This window comes from Chlamydotis macqueenii, chromosome 12, assembly GCF_036417535.1.
Source record: "Chlamydotis macqueenii isolate bChlMac1 chromosome 12, bChlMac1.mat, whole genome shotgun sequence".
Taxonomy (NCBI): domain Eukaryota; kingdom Metazoa; phylum Chordata; class Aves; order Otidiformes; family Otididae; genus Chlamydotis; species Chlamydotis macqueenii.
The window spans coordinates 12,886,925-12,908,617 of NC_141567.1; the positions used below are offsets into that span (position 1 = coordinate 12,886,925).

General features: G+C 39.5%; 1 protein-coding gene across 1 annotated transcript; it reads right to left on the minus strand.

The window, feature by feature from the left end:
• Nucleotides 1-237: 237 nt before the first annotated feature.
• GLDN (gliomedin) lies at nucleotides 238-21,236 on the minus strand. The gene is made up of 10 exons (XM_086757316.1): nucleotides 20,922-21,236; nucleotides 16,569-16,620; nucleotides 14,366-14,383; nucleotides 13,050-13,157; nucleotides 10,698-10,844; nucleotides 9,794-9,919; nucleotides 5,929-6,009; nucleotides 5,717-5,842; nucleotides 4,808-4,958; nucleotides 238-1,457 (listed from the first exon to the last, which is right to left on the minus strand). The coding sequence occupies exons 1-10, from the start codon at nucleotides 21,234-21,236 to the stop codon at nucleotides 998-1,000; spliced, it is 1,584 nt and encodes a 527-aa protein (XP_086613442.1). The 3' UTR covers nucleotides 238-997.
• Between the last annotated feature and the right edge of the window lie 457 nt (nucleotides 21,237-21,693).

The window sequence follows — 21,693 nt, forward strand, 5'->3', positions numbered from 1 at the left end:
AAACACTATGATGAATACATGCATTCCTGCTCCAGATATTTTAGTTTTCTAACAACAGCAGCAAAAAAAAGTATGCCCTTCATTTATTATTTCATTTGTATGGATGAACACGAGGAAGATTCTATTTTTTTTTAGAAATATACCATACTATATTTCAGTATAGTTATAAGCAAGTTATAGTGGTACAGTTCACATGGCAGTGAGGAGCAAGGAAGAGTCTGCAGCAACACAAGCAACTCAAACACTGTTAAAAAGGGAATTTTAATCATAATTTTTACATCTCTTCAATTTTATACCGCATTACTTTTTTCCCATACTCCATTTACTAAACACCATTTCATGTATATTCAGTATTTAATAATGCCATTATTCCCATTTTCCTTGTACTTAGGCTGGATTTTGCTTTGATTATATAACAGTTCACTGGACTTGTCAAATTTTAAGCTTTCTGATATTTTTCTATTTAAACAACTATTTCCATCCCCATTATTTTTAACAGCTGTATATCTTTGTCCAAAAAAAAAAAAAAAAAAAAAAAAAAATGTTCACAGAGAATCAGTGGAAAGTATTAAGTGAAAATGCCAAAGGTATTTGTACACAAAAGCTCATTATTTAGACATTTATACCAGACTATAATCACTGACTAGAAAATGATTGCAGATAAGATGACTGCAACTGGAAGTTATAAATAGTCTCTGCTGAACACGTGACCATGGAATAATCAACGTACATTAGATATAATTATCAGCTGAATAACAGGGGAAAAACAAATGCAAGCCTGTGCTGTGTTGAACAGCTATTCTTTTAAGACAACAGCCTATATAATTGAAGTGTGTTTATACAAAGGCACCTGATCTCCCTTTTATGCACACTCCCAAACCACCATCAGCGAACAGAAAATCATATCAAGTGAAGAGACCCCCATGTGTATATCATATAGCTTTAAATAATCTGTTTAGTCAAACATGGCTCCCATACACGACATTTTAAAATATATTCATCTGCCAAAATGTACAGGGTATATCATTAAGCTCCCATTCTCCCATGTGTACAAATTCTTGTCTCTCAGACTGTATGAAAGCATAGCAAGAACAGACTGTGAAGACCGCAACTCAAACCTTGCATCAATCTGCTTCTCTTTCAGTAAATCGAAAGCAAAACTTACTGTCATATCCTTAGTATCAGTAACATACATAACGCCACACGCTATGAATGCGTTACCAGCCTTGGACTTAGGATATGTAGTATTGATATGCCGAATGACTGAAAATGTTTCCTCATCAACATGTGCTACTATTATATTTTCGTCGGTGCTTGAGGCATATATAATCCAAAGACCCTTCTCATCCACTGCAACGTTAAAATATGTCTTCGAGTTCGAAAACAGGTAGTTACGACCATGATATAAGGCATTTTCGATCAGCAGTGTGCCCAATGATGCTTTATCAAGCCCAAGTCTGAAATGAGATAAATCAAGAATTCAGTATGTTGTGGTAAAAATTCATTTTTATACACATTGGTTGGTTGAATCAATTCAGAGTGCTGATAGAAGCACTGTTGAAAATACTTGAGTTCAAGGACCATTCTGATGTCTTTTAGATGAAGTACTCCACTTAAAGTACCTTCCAAAACGCTAGGAGAAAATTCCAAAGTAATAAACAATCTAAAAGGTGCACAGGAGCATGAACTAGATTTGGTAGGTTTCATTTTATTTAGTCTATGAGCTTTATTATCACTAGGATGAAAGAAGGAACTAAAAGGAATGGGTATGAAAAAGAATTAGATACCAGGTGAAGGCTCAAACTTGTGAAGTGAAATCTGTACGTAAGTTTGCTTTTTACTAAGTGGGAACTAAAGGGAGAAAATTTGATTGACCAAACCAGCATGAAATCTGGGCAGGTTCACCTAGTCTTAGAGTTCCTCTTTTGAAAACAATTCAGATAATGCAGTGATTTGCTCAAGTAAACATCAAAGGAATAAAAATTCTACTTTTGCAGAGCCAAAATTCTGACCTCATGCTGGCCTCCAACAGGACAGCCTGAATGTCTCATCTCTGATGTATAAAATTGTTTTTATTCCTTGAAATTCCTTAATAGGATGGTAATCTGAGGACAGCAGCATTAAGCAGCTGAACTGAGTTCCTCCACTAGTTTAAGAGGGTAATCAGCTGCTATCAAGACACATTTGCAGTTGGCACTCAATCACTGAATAATGCAGTGCTTTGGCAAAGGCACACAGGGTGTGCTTTATCCTTTTAAGATGCATTCGATAACGGAGCACATTTCATTGTCTGACTTCTACCTAACTGCATAGCTCCATTCCTCAAATACAGAAAACACATTACTCAAGACAGAAATCTGCTACAGTTAAAAAAAGTTTTATGAAAAGACAGGCTTAATGACAGGAACATTTCAGATCCAGGAACTTAAAATAGAAGGAAAAATACCAGAGTAATTTTCTGTTGAAGAGGCGTTGATAGCATATACTGGAAAAATCATCCTAAAAAAAAAGTCAAGAATGACTAACTAGATTATTCCTCTCAGCTTTTGTAAAAGTCATGTCTGCAGCAACTCCATATTCCAGCAGCACATACGTGCCATAAAAAAAAGGCTTCAAGGCTGGAGAAGATTTCCGAGAAACATGTGTCAACCCAGCTAATCTTATTAGTTGTTTCACGTTTGTTAATAACCTCATGCAAGGGCAAGGACTAGCTATAAGGACAGCCCTTAGCAGGAACAGTCACATAGAAATGCAGATTTTCTTCAGGATCTTTTTCTATAAAGAGCCAACAGGATAAAAAGCATCTCGAGTCATTAGAAATGTGCAAGATCTGCAACACAGAGTCTTTTCCTCTTTTATGTGAAAATCCTGAAGAGAGCAGGTAATTGAGGTTTCATTCCTAAGGTTCCCTTCCGCTCTCCCAGGCAAGGACAGCCTAGCCTAGAACTCCAAATGGTTCCAAAATCCCTTAATCGTCTGGCACCCTGGGGTAAATGACAAGATATACTGTAATATTTTCACCAACTGCAGGGAACCCAAGCTACAAACACTTTTTTGATCCCTAAGATGAATGAAGTCACCCAAAAAGAACAGAGGCGGGAAAATATCTTATGAAACAAAGGAAGAAAGGACAAAGCAGTCATAGTGTCAGGGATCTGACATTAAGATTGCTTCATGAGAAAGCCTGTGAAAGGTCAGACAGACTTAGTTTTACCAGCTTGTAAATATGACAGGAAACTCCTTTTAAATATTTTTTTCAACATTTGCAAAATAAACCAAGTCCTCACCTGTTCTTTCTATTAAATCAGTACCAAAACTCTCAGAAGCTTTTCTGCAGTGCAAAATCAAGGACTTGACTGTCACAGAAAGGATAGTTCCTCATCCTATCTGTGCTGAAGGTAAATAACCTTGGAGTGAACAACTGAACAGAAAGGCCATCTCTCAGCAACTTCTTAAAGAGATTTTGAAAATTCCACAAATAGCTTGAGTCCATCTGTACGTGAAGGCATTTCCCAATTAACGGTACCCAAGCAAATCTGAGGAACCTCTGTCCTATCACTGTGTATTGCTTAGACATAGATGGTCTTTTACAGATGTATGAACAAAAAGCCCTAAAGATATTTACAAGAGATTGCCAAAAAGTGGGCTTGTCTTTGGCAGAACAAATACTCCAGAATCCAAGCAGTTTGCTCACATTCCTTGGCATCCAAATGAATGTAAGAAGGCAGCACTCACACCTGCTTGGGAACAGACATCAAAGTATAGTAAACTTGGCTCAAACATCAGAGTCATGTAAAAACTTGAAAGCAGATGCAATCTTGCACTTGCCCTTGGACTGTGTTTCTTTGGCTCTTCCCACAAGATGAGATTTCGGTTTTGATTTGTATTGTCTGTCTCTGTCCTCAGTAGAAACTGAAGAAATAGAGATGTAATTCTCAGTTCCAATTCAGGGAGATACATTGGGAGAGTTGTAGGAACTTCTTATTACAAGGAAGTCAAACAGTGGAGCCACTCCTCCACAATGGAATGCGCAATTCACCAGGTCGCCATGTCCTCAGCTGGCGCCTCAGCGCACTCCTCTGCGCTAGCAGCGTTAACTCAGCCCCTACCAGCTAAGCACAGCGCCATGCGAGAGCAAAGCTTGTGCATCAACCCAGCAAGCAGCTCCGGAAAGCCAAGTTCCACAAGTGGGCTATAACCATATAACCACTCATCTGTGTCCCCCAAACTGCAACTGAACCAATTCTTACTTTGATGCAGGTAGGTGCACAGCTTATTTTTCAAAATCAAATACTTTCTTCTGACCCCAAAATTCCTTTGTCAGTTCCCATTTCTTTCTCACAATCATGAATACAGCAAAGGATCCAGGTGCAAGAACACCCAACAGCAATGTAATGTACAGTAGAAACAAGACGGACCTCAGGATAGTCAAAAGAAAAACCTGTTGTCAGCTCTGCACATGGCATCTTGTTCATCTGGAGGCCCGGTTGTCCTATCATGTAGTACAATGCTTCAAGTACTGACTGCCACAGCAGAGTAACAGACCTAATTTACCCTCTCCTCCCACAGCATTTGCACACACAGATGGAAGGCCGGTGCCCCACATTCTAGTTACGGATTGGAAATAATTAGTTGTTCCGTTCTAGAAAGAATTCTGAACCATTCTTCCTGTTCTAGACAGGACCAAAAAGAAACACAAAATGGCAGAAGGAAAGCGGTCTGCTTTGCTGAGGTTCACCTCTGTCACTCTAACCCATTGCTCCTCCCTCCACAGCACCACTTGCCTTAAGCCAACTGTCTGACTTACTTCAGAATTACATTGGTTCCCCCCTTCTGATAGTACAGATGATTGTTTTGTACTGCATGACCACATCCATAAAAAAATCCTGTGATGTTAATGATCCTGTAGCTGTCATTCAGCAAGGCATTGGAATTCTCATATTCTTTTATAGAGTTTCCTAAACAAAGGGGAAAACATGGAAAAAAAGGATTATAATTTGGTTCATCTAATTTTGAATACTCTAAAATTCAATCTCCTACTGAAAGCCAATCTCAATCAAATACTGACAGACAACAACTATATTGTCTGTTTTCAATAGTGATCCAACTTACTGGAATGTGATACAAATAATCCAGAGATGAACATATGCACAAAAAAAAAAAAAAAAAAAAAAAAAAAAAAAAAAAAAAAATCTATAGAGGTGGTGTTCAAGGGCCCACTTCCCACTGACCTGATGGGCCCAAAGCCTGAACACAGTTGGAAAATATACAGAAAATATTTCCTTTTTCCACTTAGGTCCTGGAATTTTTCCCACATTCATGTACCTCATGCAGCCTCTGATTAATTTTCATGCCTAGCTAAACAAAAAGGCAAAACTCTTAGCTACAGTTTAGGGAAGTAAAGCCATAGCAAACTGTTGGAAGAAAAAAAAGCATGAACAACAGGCATTTAAACTCAGATTCATTAAAAAAAAATAAAATCCTCAAAGTATTTTCAAAATCTGATGTTGACTGTGTAAATGTCTAAAAATACTACAAATGTCTATAACCACATGTATAGTCAAGTATTATACAGGTGATACAAGAAATATTTTGAAAAAGATGTGGGTAAAAAACCCACCATACTTGGTTAGAAATTTTAGTTTAAGTTGAAGGAATTAAGAAAGTGATGTTAGTATAACAAGTGATTTTTCATCAGTTACTACTCCTAGTGTACCTGAAAAATGCATGGTAAGCCAAATCCTTTCATCGCTTATATTTGCAGGTTCCCGCATCCAAGTTCCAAATGTTTGCTGTACACTGACAAAGTGAATAGGACTTCCTACAGATGATATGACACATTCTAGTAGAAAAAAAAAAAAGCACATGTCCATTATCTGTGACATTAAAATAGTAAGTAGCAGTTAGTCACATTCTGTAGCAGGTTACCAGCTTTTTTTGAAGGACCAGGGGTTCTGTCTTCAGCTTTTCCAGCCAGGGTATCATCATTTGGTACAGCACAAGTCTCACCTAGAGTTGAGAGAGAAAGGTTAAAACGTCATTTTTCTATATTTGACATGACTGACGTGCACATCCATGAATCCACTAAAATAAAGAAATGATGACTTGAATTTTGTTTCATCTGGGGAAAAAAAAAAAAAATCTTAGGTTGGTCTGGTCAGAAAATGAGATAAAAAAGACTTGCTCTCACTTCTGCCAAGGAAATTAAGTGTTCAGGCCGGTTCCTGTCCTTACGTTGTCAGGCTGACAGTCAACTTTGAGGAGGAACTCATTTTGCTCAACAGATTTAATTCCTTAGCTGTTAATTTCTGAGTAGCTGCTTAGAAAGACAGAGCTGCCCCTTTCCTTAGATAACTTTAGACAACTGAGATAGCTGGCAGCTGGCTGTTAGAGCACCAGTACCAAAAATGCTTCCTTGGGAACGAGTGATGGTTACACTCAAAAGCTTAATGAGCAAACCTACACACACCAGCAGAGCAGGGGTACCCTGCAGGCAACACTGCAAGTTTTGCTTTTGCTGTTAATGCCCAACACCAACACACACACTGAGCACATAATGTATAAGAATGCAGGTCAGTCATCCATGCCATTAAAGAAGCAATATGAAAGACTAAGGGAGTTACATACCATTTTCCTTGCACACAGAGAAATGGACATGAAAAACAAACACACACCTGGAAACATTTTTCCCCATCCCTCAACTATTTAAAGAGTAACTGGTTGGGTTTTCTCTTAGCATTTACAGTTAAAACAACGCCTGAATGAAGTTATTTATGGACCTTTTTCTATAAACCCAGATACCTCTTCTGCCTTTAAAAACAATGCAACACATTTTGTTTTGCTTAGAATGAATAACCACAGAGAACAATTCCCAGCTCTTAGCTGAAGATATCCTGATTTCATTGTAGCCTTAACTGTCAACTCCTTACACATTTCACACTGCTTGACATGCAGACTGCAGATTCTTCCGGACGTGTATTTTTGATGTTACCTTTCAATATATTTCTGGGATTTATAGGGATGTGATGAAGTTTAAATGAAAAAGATAGTAAAAGTATGAAATAACTATGAAGTAATGCTGAAAAGGTAGTGTGACATTCAAGAAAGAAAGGATAGATTATACTGCATTGTCATTTTCTTCTTTAGGTTATGTCCTGTCTTTGTTCAAAACTACTCCAAGACAGAGCAAGAACAGCACGTGTTTCTCCCACCCATTTATCTAGGACATTTGGTGATATGACATTGAAAGTTTGTAAGTGATCACAGCGCTTCTCCAAAATAAGGCACGAACAGTCAATCTAAACACGGGAAAATGAATGCCGATAGCTAGAATCTAGCAGTCCCTCTAGACCTCTTCACAGCTTCTGATCTCAAAATATCTCAAAAAAAGGAATCCACTCAGCAGAAATTATAAGTTGCAATGCACAAGTTAATTTTCTTGAGCTGAGTCTAACAGATATGGTTAACTGAACACGCAGGTCCCTATACAGTAGTTTATCTAAGATTATAGACTAGCCAAGGACCAGGTCAGTGTTTGTAGCGAAGCTGAGTGCACTATTTGGATTTGAGAATATCTGCAATACTTGCTGAAAACTTACAGCTGCATGAAACAAAAAACAACTAAGATTAAAAAGACAGTTTTCAATAAGAGACTCTTACATGAAATTTTCACTGCTTTTTGTCCATCAAAAGAAAAATAAATATCCTACTGATTCCGATCATAAAATATTCTGGCTGAGAGCTAATGGAGTGTACAAGACATTAAAAATATTTATTTGGTCTGTCTGAGGAGGATGGGAAGGATGGATCGAGGCAGCATGGAGCAGGGACGTTTTGTTTCTTTTAGAATTAGCTAAGAGTACCATTGAGAACAAATTCACTTGGGCTTCCAAGTAATTATTCTCTTCTCAAAGAAATAAAGTTTTACCTGATTCAAAATTTAATTTAAATAAACCATTCTTGTATTCTTATTTAATAAGTTAATTACAGTTGTAAATCAGCATGTGTATTCTCTTTTCTTCAAAGGGATGTGAATATTTAATTACAAAAGTTAGTTTATACTTTGAATTTTGGTAATAAGATCTCACAGCCTACTGACTCATAAAACATAACTGTTCACTGAGGAAGATCTCTTTGCAGAGTTATTTGAGTGTAACTCCCATTTGCACAGTGGGATTTAAAAATCCATCAGATAGCTTATCCTCCAAAGCTCTCCAGTCTGAAAAGAGGCTACTTGAGTAAATGGTCCAATTATATCTTGCACAACAGTTCATGCACTTCTGAATTTCAAATTGGATGAGATTTCTGCTCCAGCTATCTACTTTCCACTGTAAGGAGGCTCTTTGGGCTCTGTTCTAACACTTCAATACTCAGTATCTCCTGATTGAAGTTTTTACATGCTGCTACAGTTCCATGCCATATTAAAAATAAGAGGCAGAAATAATTGATACATGTTCCAATTCAGTATTAAATATTCACTATTTAATAGCATTTCTGATAATGAAAAAAAGAAGGATTTTTTTTCATCTCAGCAAACTGTACAGAACGATGGTGACATAAAACCATATCACCCTATTAACAGTGAGACTTACAAATTGCTCTGCTTGTTTCACACTTTGTAACTGCACAGAGTTCTTGTGCTATTCCCTTTTGTTATCCCTATCAAGAAACTACATTCCCAATTAAAAAAGAAACCCCACTTTACCAACTTTATATGTGCTCCACACAGCAGAGGCAGTGCTTTACTCATAAAAAACACACAGGCACATGCACACACACAGGTGGATTTTATCTGAGGCATGATTTTAATCCATTTGAGAACAAGATCTTCTAAAACATGGATAGAAGTTGTGACATGAAACACACATGATTTTTCAACAACCCACAATATCAAGTTCAATCCATGAGGATTTATTGGTATCCAGCACACCTAAAAATCATACCAGAGGTGTCTCACGGCAAACTCTCATGTCAGCACTCTAATCAGTGACTTAAAAAAAAAATAGCGTAGCAGCTCCTAGACTTCAGCATACAGTTTATGATCTGGCAGTCAGGATACTCGTATTTTGGTTCTAACAGTATCGGCTGTGCAATTTGCAGCCGCAGTTTGAATAGAATCTACTCTGTTTTTAATATTTTCTTTCTGAATATTAGAATTAGCCATAAATCTCACCAACACAGCTACAGTAAAGGAAATAAAAGGGACTCATGATCCACCTGTCATTCAGGATACAAGGATACAATAATCATAAGCAGCAAGAATGGAAAAGAACTCCAGATCACCTTTCTCCAAAATGTACATATTCAAATGGACAAAAAGTCTCAGAGAAGCCTTTGTATTCCTCCAGCTTTTAAATGTCTTAGCTAGTTCAAGCTTGCTTCCATTCTGCCAATGACCAGGCAACTTCATTTTACAGAATACAGTGAAATGCAGCCTGGTTAACAGGTGTTGTATTTATAAATAAAATTAAAATTCAGTATTTAAAAGCTAAAAATTTCAACTGCATTTCTCTTATTGTCCAAATATACCCCATCAAACCAAAAACATCACGTGCAAATGCTCTGCCTGAGCATTAGCACAGCACGATTAAAAGACTAATATTATACCGGAGATACAACTGGATAAGGCAGCAAGCTATTTCAGCAATACACCTAAGCACATGCTCAGCTTTAAGTTTGTGCAGTTTTACTGATGCCAGCAAAATTAAATGCATTTTCACTGGTTTCTGAGACTTGAACCATGGGTTTATAATACCTGTTTATAATACCAAAAAGAACACTGGAAAGAACTAACCTGTGCATTTACTGCTGTACATGTTCTCCTGGAGCTGCGCTTTACCTTTACCTTTACGTTTTCCTGGGGGGCCTGGGGGTCCCGGTGGTCCAGGGGGCCCTGGTGGTCCCGGTTCACCTTTGGCACCTATATACAAAACCGAGAACAATGTCGCAGGCCCTGTAGGCAACAGGCAACCCGCAGAGAACTGTACATGTCCACGATGGACTTTGAGAGACCTCTGAAACAGCCTCTCTTCTTAAGAGGTTCTGCATACAGAAATATGGCACAATAAACTCACTGCGATGCTGTTTGTTAGACAGCGAACCATACAGAATGTCACAAGTGCTAGGACATCAATGCAATTTATCTGTCTGGATTACAGACACATTGGAGTTATAAAGTACTGTTGCCTTTCACTTACTGCATTCTAAGACTTCAACTTCAGAGGCTACAGCACTATAATTTTACAAAACTTGTATTTGTGACCGCTTCATATATTCCTGAGTGGAAATACGCCCCTCATTTTCTAATAAAAAAATAAAACTGCACTGCAAGAAAAAGCAGGAGGTCAACTGTCTGGAAGTGTACTGGACAAGGTGGAATTCATGTACACCTCAACCCAAAGCCCAAGCAGAAAAGCTTTCGCGAAGACTTGTATCAAAAAAAAAAAAAAAAAAAAAAAAAAAGAGAAAACCTCCTGGGTAGATTTTTTTAATTTTTGGAGCTATACGCACCCTTGAAACTACTACTGAAGGACACTACCATCTGAACTGTAGCAATACTTAAAAACTTCACTGTGAATAACGTGGTTATGCTGGTTGGCCCTACTCTTGCAAATCGCATTCATGCTTCAGAAGTAGAGTATATCTTTTTCTGTCAACTCCACTGTTGCAAGAGAGCTCCTAAAAGCACTTCTTCCTACCTTCTAATATCACATCATTGTTTACATCCCCCTTTTCACCCTTTGCTCCTCTTGCGCCTTTTCCTCCTGGCATGCCATCCTTGCCAGGTAAACCCATTTCTCCAGGTTCTCCTTTCTGTCCCTGATCACCTTTTGGTCCTGGCGCACCTAGAAATAAAAAGCATTTCAGTACCAAGAACACTGTTCCAGCATTAAGCATCAATCAATACATTTTAAAATACAAAACATATTCACTCTAGTTGGTTTTTTCGCCTGTACTTAACTAGGTAGCTATAATTTGTTCAGATTTCAAAGCAATGTTGTAATCTGACATGAAGGGAAATGGTGTATAATCTGTCTGATGCAAATAACTCACTCTTTACCTAGGGATCTCTGAGTTTTGAAGATGCAATATACAGACTTGGGCCTTGTTAACACTGGCTGGTGAATTTCTGGGTAAGTAGGAATACTAAGGAAAGATGTGAAAAATATATATATTTCACATTTGTAAGGCACTTATGAAGGGCATTTCCATGGTTCCTACAGACTACTTAAAGTAATTACAAACTAACGTTACAACACACAGTGTACTTTTAACATTTTCCACTGTCCCAAAAGAGCATAGATACAGCTACCTAGTAACACCTTCACCTGGCTGCTATAACCCTCCCTCTACACTTGCTAGAAGGCTGATCAGTCCACATACTTTTGTGGGCTTGATCATTTGGTAGAAGTAACATACTCAACAATTTGTCCTCTGTGATTCAGTGTTTGAACAACTGACACATCAAAACCTTGCACCCTCTGCTTTTGTAGCAGTTAGTATTTTCTTGCTTTAAGAGAGAGAAACGTTGTATAAATAGAAATGTCAGTGTTCTTGCAGGCATAGATTTCAAATAAATTACATTTCTTAATAATGAGAGGAGAAAAATGCTTAGTTTTCTATTTATGGTTTTACTATTTAAATTGATTTTGTGAAATCAGAAACAGATTTACAATTTTGGGGTGAAATATGAAATGTGTCTATAGCCACCTGACTCTGAAGCCACAATAGCCACCTGACTCTGAAGACTGGTTGTCACCTTCATTTCCATTTTTAAAAATTTGTTGAGGGTACTGAAGTAACAGACCATGTAGTGTCTCAAGACATAGTAGACAACTGTTCCACTTGTACCTGCCAGGTACAAGCCACACAGCAAAGTGCAAAAGTCAGAATAATAATAGATGGCCCACTGTAAATACCAGCCTGCTAACATCAGCCTGTCTACTCAACAAAACACCCTTCTCTCTTCTCTGCCCCCCCTCAATTCGGCCATTCAGATGCCCTTTTGTCTCCTTACCCTCCTACCACGCACAACCTGCTGCTTCCTCACCCTGCCTTGAAGACACCAATTATCCATCAGTGCTTGCCCATAGCTGTTGTGCACCAGGTAAGTCAGCAGACAAACCAATTACTGCTTTGCAACTTTGCAGTAGTTTACAGGCTCTGAGCACAGTAACTGCCTACCTGCCACTTCAGCTACCGCGCAGCGCTCGGTTGAATCTGGCGTGCCAGGGCCACCACTGTTCTCTATACTCAGCCTTTGCCCTGTCCCATTTCCTCATGTGCTGATGAGCTGGACAGCTAAGAGACAGCACTGCTGCTGGTTCTTAGCAGAAACGTGTCATGGTGAAATCAGTAACTTAGGCCAAACAGTTTCCTCAACCAGCATGGAAAATTGCTTGTGGGCTACACACAGCCTATGGGCTGTTTAGCTGAGCTGCTCTGTCTGTGTCAGCTATGTTAAAATAGTACCTAGAGATCCCACTGTATTACAATGTTTATCTGAGGCTAAAAAAGATTAAAAAAAAAAAAAACCCAAAAAAAAAAAACCACCACTGCTCCAAGTGTTTCCAGCCTAAATGGAAAAAGAAGAAAAATATGGAACTGCTCCTGCCATTGTTATTATGATGTGGTACAAAACTGTGGTAACGTATAACAACTTCCACTCCCAAATCCTGGCTTTCTGTTTTTGAGATATCCGAAGGCAAAGGGCCATTATGTTGGCAGGTTGAGGTAATGTAAATATTCTTACAATAACAGTATTTCCTAGCAAGTTCACAATACTAAGATTCAATGAAGTGCATTCAATAGCTTAAATTTGCAATATTCTATAATGTATTTACACCATCTTCCTCACTGGGGAGTAAGTCTGAAGTAATCTACCAAAGCTTAGTGTAAGACAATGAATGCTACGGAATTCTGTAACTTGCAACTTCTTTGTAAACATTGAAACTCTTCTTCCTGTACAAAGTTCTTAAAATAACTATATCTGAATATAACTGTAAGAAAGGATTTATTTTTTAAAACACCACCCAAAAAAAAAAAATTACCTATTTTTCCTCTTTTTCCATTTACTCCTGGTTCTCCCTTTTGTCCTGGTATACCTGGGACTCCATCTGATCCATTGTAGCCAGGCAGCCCATCAAGTCCAGGAGGCCCTGAACAAACCAAACAGCATAACTGAATTTTCACTGTTAAATGCCATTTTTTTCTGAAATCTACTATATTTACATATAGTATGTTTGTTTATATATATTCCTAAGACATACAAAATCCTCTAATTGGCCATTATGTTCTCCACACCAATAGAGTATCCTCCTTAAAACAAACCAAAAACTAAAACCCCACAAACAAAAAACACCCACCACCAAAACAAACAATACAAACACAACACACCCACCCACAACAAACAAACAAAAACCTATGAAACTAAACAAACAGAACCTATGAAACTTAAAGGTAAGGTGCTTGTTTGCCCTGGCCTTTGAATAAGAAAACTGACTGAAATGAACACTGCACTCTTTTTGCATTAAGGCCAGCACAGATCAGCCTTTTGGATTCCACTTCAAGGAAAAACACAGTGGCACCCATCCTATTTCTGAATTGACAGCGACTATAACATTCTCCACAAGCCACAAAGTTTAATGTTGCTTATGGTACCGCTGGACTAACCTAACACAAGAAAAGCATTTACCTACCTGTCCAGAATACTGCAGTGCCAAACCATGACTGGCTGATACAGAAGACATCACTCCCTCTTTGTCACCACTTGAACCCCCACAAACAAAAAGCAGCTGATGTTTACTTTTCTGATAGAATTACACTAAGCAGACCCACAGCTAAAGCAGCACAGAAGAAAGCAAGTAACCATGCACAGAACCTAGCAACCACATGAGTGAGAGCAGAAAGAGAGAATTAAATAAGAAAGGAAGAAAAGTTACGGGGGAGGTGGGAGGACGGAATTTGTAACAAACATTTTTTTAAAGAGATGTTTTTAGCATTAAATTATAATATCAGTTCACTCGTGGGGGTTTATATATATATACACACACACACACTCATCTCTTCAGCTAAATACTGCTTAAATACTCCTAATTAATTCAATCTGCTTTTGATCAAATATGTTTTAGCAAATATGAAGCTATTCTATTCCCTCCAGTAAAAAAGCACAATGCCTAAAACCTCCCCCCCCACCCCGCCCCAGAAAGGAGCACAAGTTGACCTAAATACAAAAATTATAAAGGCAGCCAGTCCTCATTCTAATTAGCAATGCAAGACTATCCTACAAAGGATGCATTTCAGCATTTTGTACCAGCAATAGTTTTAATTACCCCAAAGCATTACTACAACTGTCAAAGTCTCTTACCTGGGGGACCTGGGGGGCCTACAACAAGAACAAGCAAAAGAAGACAAGAAAGAAGAAATGGTGAGTTTAACCTAGCAAGAAAACAAAAAGCAATTCCAAATTGAATTGATTAGCATTAGATCAAAACAGTAAAACAGGTGAAAGCCCCTCAAATTTCAAAATGAACATCTATGAATTTAACACTTTATATTATAAATAACTATTTGAGCATTACCAGAAACTCAGACTGCCCTTAAAAGCAATTACATATACACATACGTTCTGCCTTCTGCAGATTTCAGCTGATAAAGGTTTGGCAATGCAATCTCACTGTCAGAAGCCTCAGTGCCTTTACAATGTCATGGATGCAAGGCATCTAACAACCATTAAATTTCCTTTATGTAAGTATTCTCCAGGATCCTGCTGCAGTAGAAGAATAGCTTTACAATACTGATGAATGTCACAATTAAAAACTCTGCTGAAAATACACATTAAAATACACACTACACTTCTCTCTGTTTTATGGGTATTCCATTGCAGTCCACGATTCAGACTTTTTAAACAGAAAAGAAAAAAAAAATCTTGTTACTCCTATTAACTACATTTAAATCACAATTGAGCTTTTCACATGGAGTTGTTCTCCAGACTGGACCAAGGTCCCCACAAAACATGGTTGGTGTGTTAGAAATTAGACTTGCTTCAGTTATTCAGCAACATGTAATACAATACAATCTGTCTCACACGCTCTTAATTCAAGTATAGGGCGTTAATAAGAAGAAAATACAGCAGGCAAGAGTAAAGCAGAAAATGTTTCTGTTACAAGATTTGTCTTATGTAATCCCCAATACGCATTAAAAAAAAAAAAAAAACCACCACACCAAAAACAAACACAAAAAAAAAAAAAACAAACAGGAAAAGTGGATTAGGGGAATACAAAGAAAGGTGGCAGCTGCAATTAAAGAACCAAGTTAGCTCTCTGAACATTTTTATCCAGTCAAAGTACCATCTTGTTTCGACAAAGTTCTGTACAATAGAAAATAGCAGTAATGACTAGATTTCCCTAAAGATTACACTTTTCAGCATTAATTAGAAAGCGTTATGAGTAAAGTGAAAACCATTTTACAACACCACTACAGCAATTATCCCTTTTAATCAGAACAGGCAGTAACATCAGTTAACTTCTTTCTGCCAATTTTGCAGTAAATGACCATGTTTTCCACACTACTGTGTCACACCCACCAGTGTGTTCAATTACTACCTCATCTCAAAACCTGAGGGTCTCGATTATTCTTCTACAAGCATAAGATAAATAAGAAAGGTGCTTGGAAAGTAGCAAATGTTAGAGAGGCCTGTAGCAGAGAAGGCCAGCACTAGAGAAAACATTTAATAGTGCCAAAGAGCAGCATGAATTCCCAAGTCTGGAGACCAAAGAAACAAACTTTTAGGTTGCCTGTGGCTCAGCCTCAGTTGCAATCAGAGTTGATCTACAATTTCAGAAGTAATATTTAACATCTGTGTGTACCATGGTAATTCTCATTTATGTTGCAGTCAGTTGAGCCAAATGGACCTTGTAGCCAATTGAAAATATGAACCAGATAGCAAGCAAAGTGTTGTCTTTAACTCCTAAAAAGCCGCTTATTTCTAATCTCCTTATTTCCAAAAAGAACACAACTCAATCTGTTATAGACTTCAAAGCTAGACCATAGTCCCTTAAAGTGGTTACTGCCTGATATTTCAGTCACCAAATCACACAGAAACTTCTCACACCTTCTCTCGTCCAAGCCACCAACTGTGCCGGCTCCTCATGGGTAACACGTGAAACCCAACACCCTCTGTTACCGTGGTCCGAGGTGTGGGAGGCAAACACATTGCTCATTTAAATCCCACTACTCCACAGCAGTTACAACAGTGGAAGCAAGTTTCTACTTGTATTATAAATATTCAGGCCTATAAGATTTGCTTATAAAAATTGCATTGGAAAAATAGCTCCAAGTAACATCAACTGAGCTCCTTAAATTCCAGAATTTATAAGTAGGTATAGATAAGTCCCAAAGTAGCACCTATTATTCTTTTTATAAATAAAAAAAAACAATTGATATATAAATTCTGACAGAGTAAATGGCGTAGTTCTTGATGTAGTCATCAACCTCAAGTTATTTGAAAACATCATAATTCTATATTCCTGAACATAGCATAGGTGTAATGCTTAAGGCAACAAACATACCTGTTAGGCATATCCCTTTTGTGCTGTTACATAAATCCACCATCACTCGGACCTAATATTGCAAAGAAAGTAAAGTTGAAAACAATGTATGCCATAGAAGTATCTAGTTTACTCTGCCTACAGAAATAATTCGGAAAACAGACATAACTGTCCACTCTGTGCTTGTAAGAATAAACTATATAGAACTACCTTAACATTGTGACACCATCCATCTCCTCAAGCAGTGATTCTCTTATAAGAATCTGTTCAACAAATCTCATTTTAAAGCTTACTAAAAATATGAAGAAAATATTGGGCAGACAACCGCGTACATCATTGGCATTAAAGTTCACACATTACTGTAAAACATGCATGGTTGTCCATGCACTGACTCTATTAGGGGAAGCCAACATCAGCCAATAAAAACTACATTCAATTTTATTTTATATTTGTATCAAATGATGGATACTTTTCCAACATAGCATATTCAGTGAGAAAGATGACCTATGTTCCAAGTAAGCTATTTCTTATCTTGGAATAACCAAGAGCTGGAAATTTGGAAAGGACTTTTGTCCATTCAAAATACTTCATCCCAACAACAACAGACTTTATAAAAACCAAGCTAGAAGAGACATTCATACAGATGCTTTTAATCTAGAGTAGACCAAAATTTATCAATTAAGAAGTCATCTTGACAAAACACATAGTTTTGTCTGGGCAAATATTCGTGTTACATGTCCTGCATGCTGAAAGTCAACACACTAAAATGTTTTGCAACTTCAAAACATCCAGCAGAAATATTATGAACATGAGCACTGGAAGGGTAAAGTCCAAAGTTTACAGTCAGAAAAGAAAAAGATTATTATTTCAGGGCTATGCAATATATGATAATTTATTAACATATTTACCCAGAGTTGCACATTTTTTCATCTTTGTACAATGACTCTATTTACAAATAATGGAATGCACTAGTCCCCAAAGACAGAACAAACAAGTGCAAGTCAATCTGAAAGGCAGACTAATCCTAGCAAGGTTGTTTGTCGCTCTCAATCTTTATTTTTGAAATTAATGCATCATTAGTGTCAAATGACAAATCTAACAGACTCAAGTAAAGGACAATTATTTTGATGGCAAGTATTCTTCTGCTGCAAAATTAAACTATATTTGACTATGGATTTCAATTCTGTCAGATACATACTGAGAATTTACTGGACTCCAGACCATACTGGAACAGCTCTTAAATTCAGAAGTTTTAGACTCAATTTAAACCACCTAAGAAGAGCTAACTGGTTTTTAATTTGCTTCAATCAGAATTTGCTTGTTCTTTTTCCCCTCATACCCCTAAAAAACACTTGGCTTTTACCCTGTAATTTGTAAAATACATGTTGTCCATGTGTGCTCTAATTCAAACTCCATTTTTATCCAAATGGTTTGTTTGAGATTGCTGAAGTGGTTACAGCTTGCTTTGGGGCCCTCCAATCATCACAACATTATTTTTATCAATCAGTGCAATTCAGGTGACAATTAAAAAACATGGTGCTCAAGAAGTGAGCATGTTACAGCAAATTGCCTACAACAGAACCTCCAGCTCAGCTATGAAAGATGAGTGCACCAGGTAGCATCACCTTTGCCATGAAGAAAAGATAGAAGTATTTATTTAAATGCTAAAGGCCTAGTTTTCTCATGAAGAAAGGAAAAAAAAAAAAAAAATCACAACCTAAACTATGAAGCGACTACTCAGACAATTAGAGACATATCCACAAACCACCACCTCTAGCACTGTTTTAAAAGTCACTTTCAAACTTCCTGCTCACAAACGTATCGGACTGTTACCTTCTTAGCAGCCCTCCTTACAGCAGCGGATTTGTCAATTTCCTATTTTTCTTACAATATAAATATTTATAAATACATTAACAAACAAACAAAAGGCACAGAAGCAAGAAAATACTCACACTATTAAAGCTAAAATACGAGATTTTTTTAATACCTAAAGTTATTTCAAAGATTCTTGAACAGCAGCTGCAACAGCTCTCCCCGAGCAGCAGGATACTGATACCTGTAGTGCCAATATGCAGAAATCTGTGCTGCCACGAGACAGATCCTGCTCAGGCAAACCCTCCGTTCAGGGCTCACATTCAACAGAGGCTGGAACACCATTCTAAGGCCCACCAATGCAGCAGGGATCATCTCACCAACTGTAAGAAACTTTGTCTCACGCTACAGAAGTATTTAAGTCTTCATATTACATTAGCGGGAGCTAGATGCACAATACAAAAAGGAAGGAGTGTGCTTGAAAATTTTTCTAAGGACTTTTTTCCCCTTGAGCAAGTGGGTCTGCAGTTACACACACTCCCGAGCAGCAGCCAGAATGAAAAATATTTGGTGGAAATTTGGTAAAAACAAAAAGGCACCCAAAAACCCCAAAGAACTCCCTGCAGGGGATGTGCTACATTTAAATGAAGCACATTACACACAGCAGAAGTCACAGTGGTGATGTAAATGGAGGAACAGTCTCACCACGTGCTGTTAAAATACACCCCGTCCCACCCGGTGCTATTTGGAGAGGGCGACAGATTTCATTCAACCAATGCCTGCTACCTAACGACAGCAGAGCTGTGCGTTTAACCGCCTGTCAGTCTTATCTGGACATCCAGATGTCACAAATGACTTAAACCTGAGCACCTAACAATAAACAGCACTAACAGCATTCAGTCCCTGTCAGGATCTGCATCTTTAATCTAACGATAATTTTATTTGTAGATCCCTTAGATTCAAAGAAGAGATTCATATTGGATGGAACAAAATGAGCTGTAGCTGCCAAACACAAAGACGTTCTTAGAAGAAACCGGAAAACGTTTTGACTAAATGTGATGAAAAGTTTAGATACAGCACACAAAAATTTCACTGGCATAGCAAAGTTTTTAACATACTGTTTTTTTCTTTTTTTTTTATGTTTCTAGAAAGTCATTTAAGTTTCCAAATTTGAAATAACCCTGCTCAGTAACAGTAACTTGAGAATTATGGTTCAAAAAAAATAATGATTTACATTCCACTTTGACCTAAAATAACGTTTAATTTTTCTTCTGAGTTACCAAAGAGCTGAAATGCTTAATAGTCGTGCTATTTTCAAGAGTGTTTTGAGTACTACACCACGTGATTTTAAGACTACAGGACATTAAATGCTCTGGTAAGATGCACAGGGTCCAGCGAAAAATGTTGCTACTTCAGTAAGTGGAATTAGAAACTAGAGTTGAATAGCCAGTGTCTTCCAGCTTTGTCTCTCAATAAAAAGACATTCTTTGAACTGCAGAAGTCTTGCACTGCAAATTCTAAACTCAAGGCAGACAGAGTTAAATTGGCCTTAGCTAAAAAAATAATTTACTCTAAAGCCCCAAACAACTGCATTATCAAAACTCTATGCTACAAACACCTACGCTCTGCAGTCTCCTTAACTCTAACATTCACAGAGACGCCATCACTGTAAAGCCACCATTATAGTAGTTTATTAACAAAAATGCCAGCAGAATGCAACTAAAAAGTTATTTTCTGTAAGTAATTTTTAAAAGCAGTAACAAGAGTTAGATCAGTAAGAGCGTGAGTGAGCCGCTTTTTTGTGGGCCTAGGCCTGCAGTCCTTACTGGGACCGAATTTCCACTGAAGTTCCCTCAACAGTGATGTTTTTCATGCATTTCTTCTGACTCAGAACTTAAAAGCTTTTCAATCTATTCAAAATTTGTCAACCATACGACCTGTATAATTTTTCAACTACATGACCCAGTTCCTACTGAGCACTGAAGCGCAAAAAACGATGTCATTTTGCCAGAGACAGAACACACAGTTCTCCTCTTCTGACTCATCCACTACGACTTGAAATTTAAAACTTTCGGGAAGGGCACGATCGATTTCAAAGACCTGTGAGGGCAAAGTAACAGCTGGTACCTCCTGAGATGCAGAACAGCAGAAAGCAGGTGGGGAAGCTTCCTTAGCAGCACAGAAACTTAAAAATCTAAGACCTTAGAAAGTGGAAGGCTGACTTTTTATCGCAACTGAGTTTTTACAGTTTCACTAAATCCACGCTACTAACAAAGAACTTTGCTCCAGTTGTCCACGTTGCCATCATTTTAAGAGCTCACTCGCAGCCTGTAACCTGTACCTCAGCTCCGAGAGCTCAGCGCGCACGGGTGGCAGCAGGTGACCCCTGTTCCTGGGCACCGCACCCCTCGAGGCGCCATGGCACCCTTGGTGGGGGGCTCTTCGCGCCCCAAGGCCCCCAGTGCCGCGGGCCAAGGCTGCCCTCGCCGGGTCGCCACCCTCCCAACCCGGGCCCGGCCTCTTCCTCCTCCTCCTCCGCCCCCGGCGCAGCGGCAGCCGTACCGGCACCACGGAGTAGGTCAGCAGCAGCAGCGTCTCCTCGTTCTCCGCCCGCACGTGCCCGCGGGCGCGCTCCCCGCGGCGGCTCCGCTTGCTGCGTGCGGCCGCAGGGGGGCGCGGGCCGGGGCCGTCGGCGCCCGGCGGGCCGAGAAGGGAGCTGTTGGCCGCCGCGGGCCGCGCCGCCTCCAGCTCCCGCAGCGCCGCGCCCAGCTCCCGCCACTGCGCCAGGAGAAAGAGCGTCCCGGCGGCGCTCAGGGCCGCCAGCAGCCCCACGGCGGCCAGCAGCCACCGCAGCCACCGGCCGCCATCCCCCTCCATCGCCGCGGGCTGCGGAGCCGCCGCCGCCGGGGAGGGATTTATGGCCCGGGCGCCGTGGGACGGTGGCTGGGCGGGAGGGGAGTGGCGGCGGGCCGGGGGCGCGGGGAGGGGAGGGAGCGGCGCCCAGCACCGGGACCGCGGCCCGGGGAGCCCGGCCGCCACCCAGCTCCCGGGCTCGTCGCCCCCTCCCAGGAAAGGCGGGCAGGACGGGGAAGCCGCCGCCGGTCATGTCCTGGGGGGAATGCCTGCGACAGCCTCCCCTGCCTCTGGCCGCGGCACACGGCTCGGATGGCAGGCGGCGAGGTGCCCGTTAACTCCATTCACCGCAGCGGCGAGGCAAGCGGCAAGTGACAGTGCCTGGTAAGAGTCCCTCCCGAGTAGGCACGCTGTCATTCTGCCGCTCGTACAGGCGCTTTGCTGTTTTAGGAGCAGCCTGTGTCGTTCACTAACACCCCAC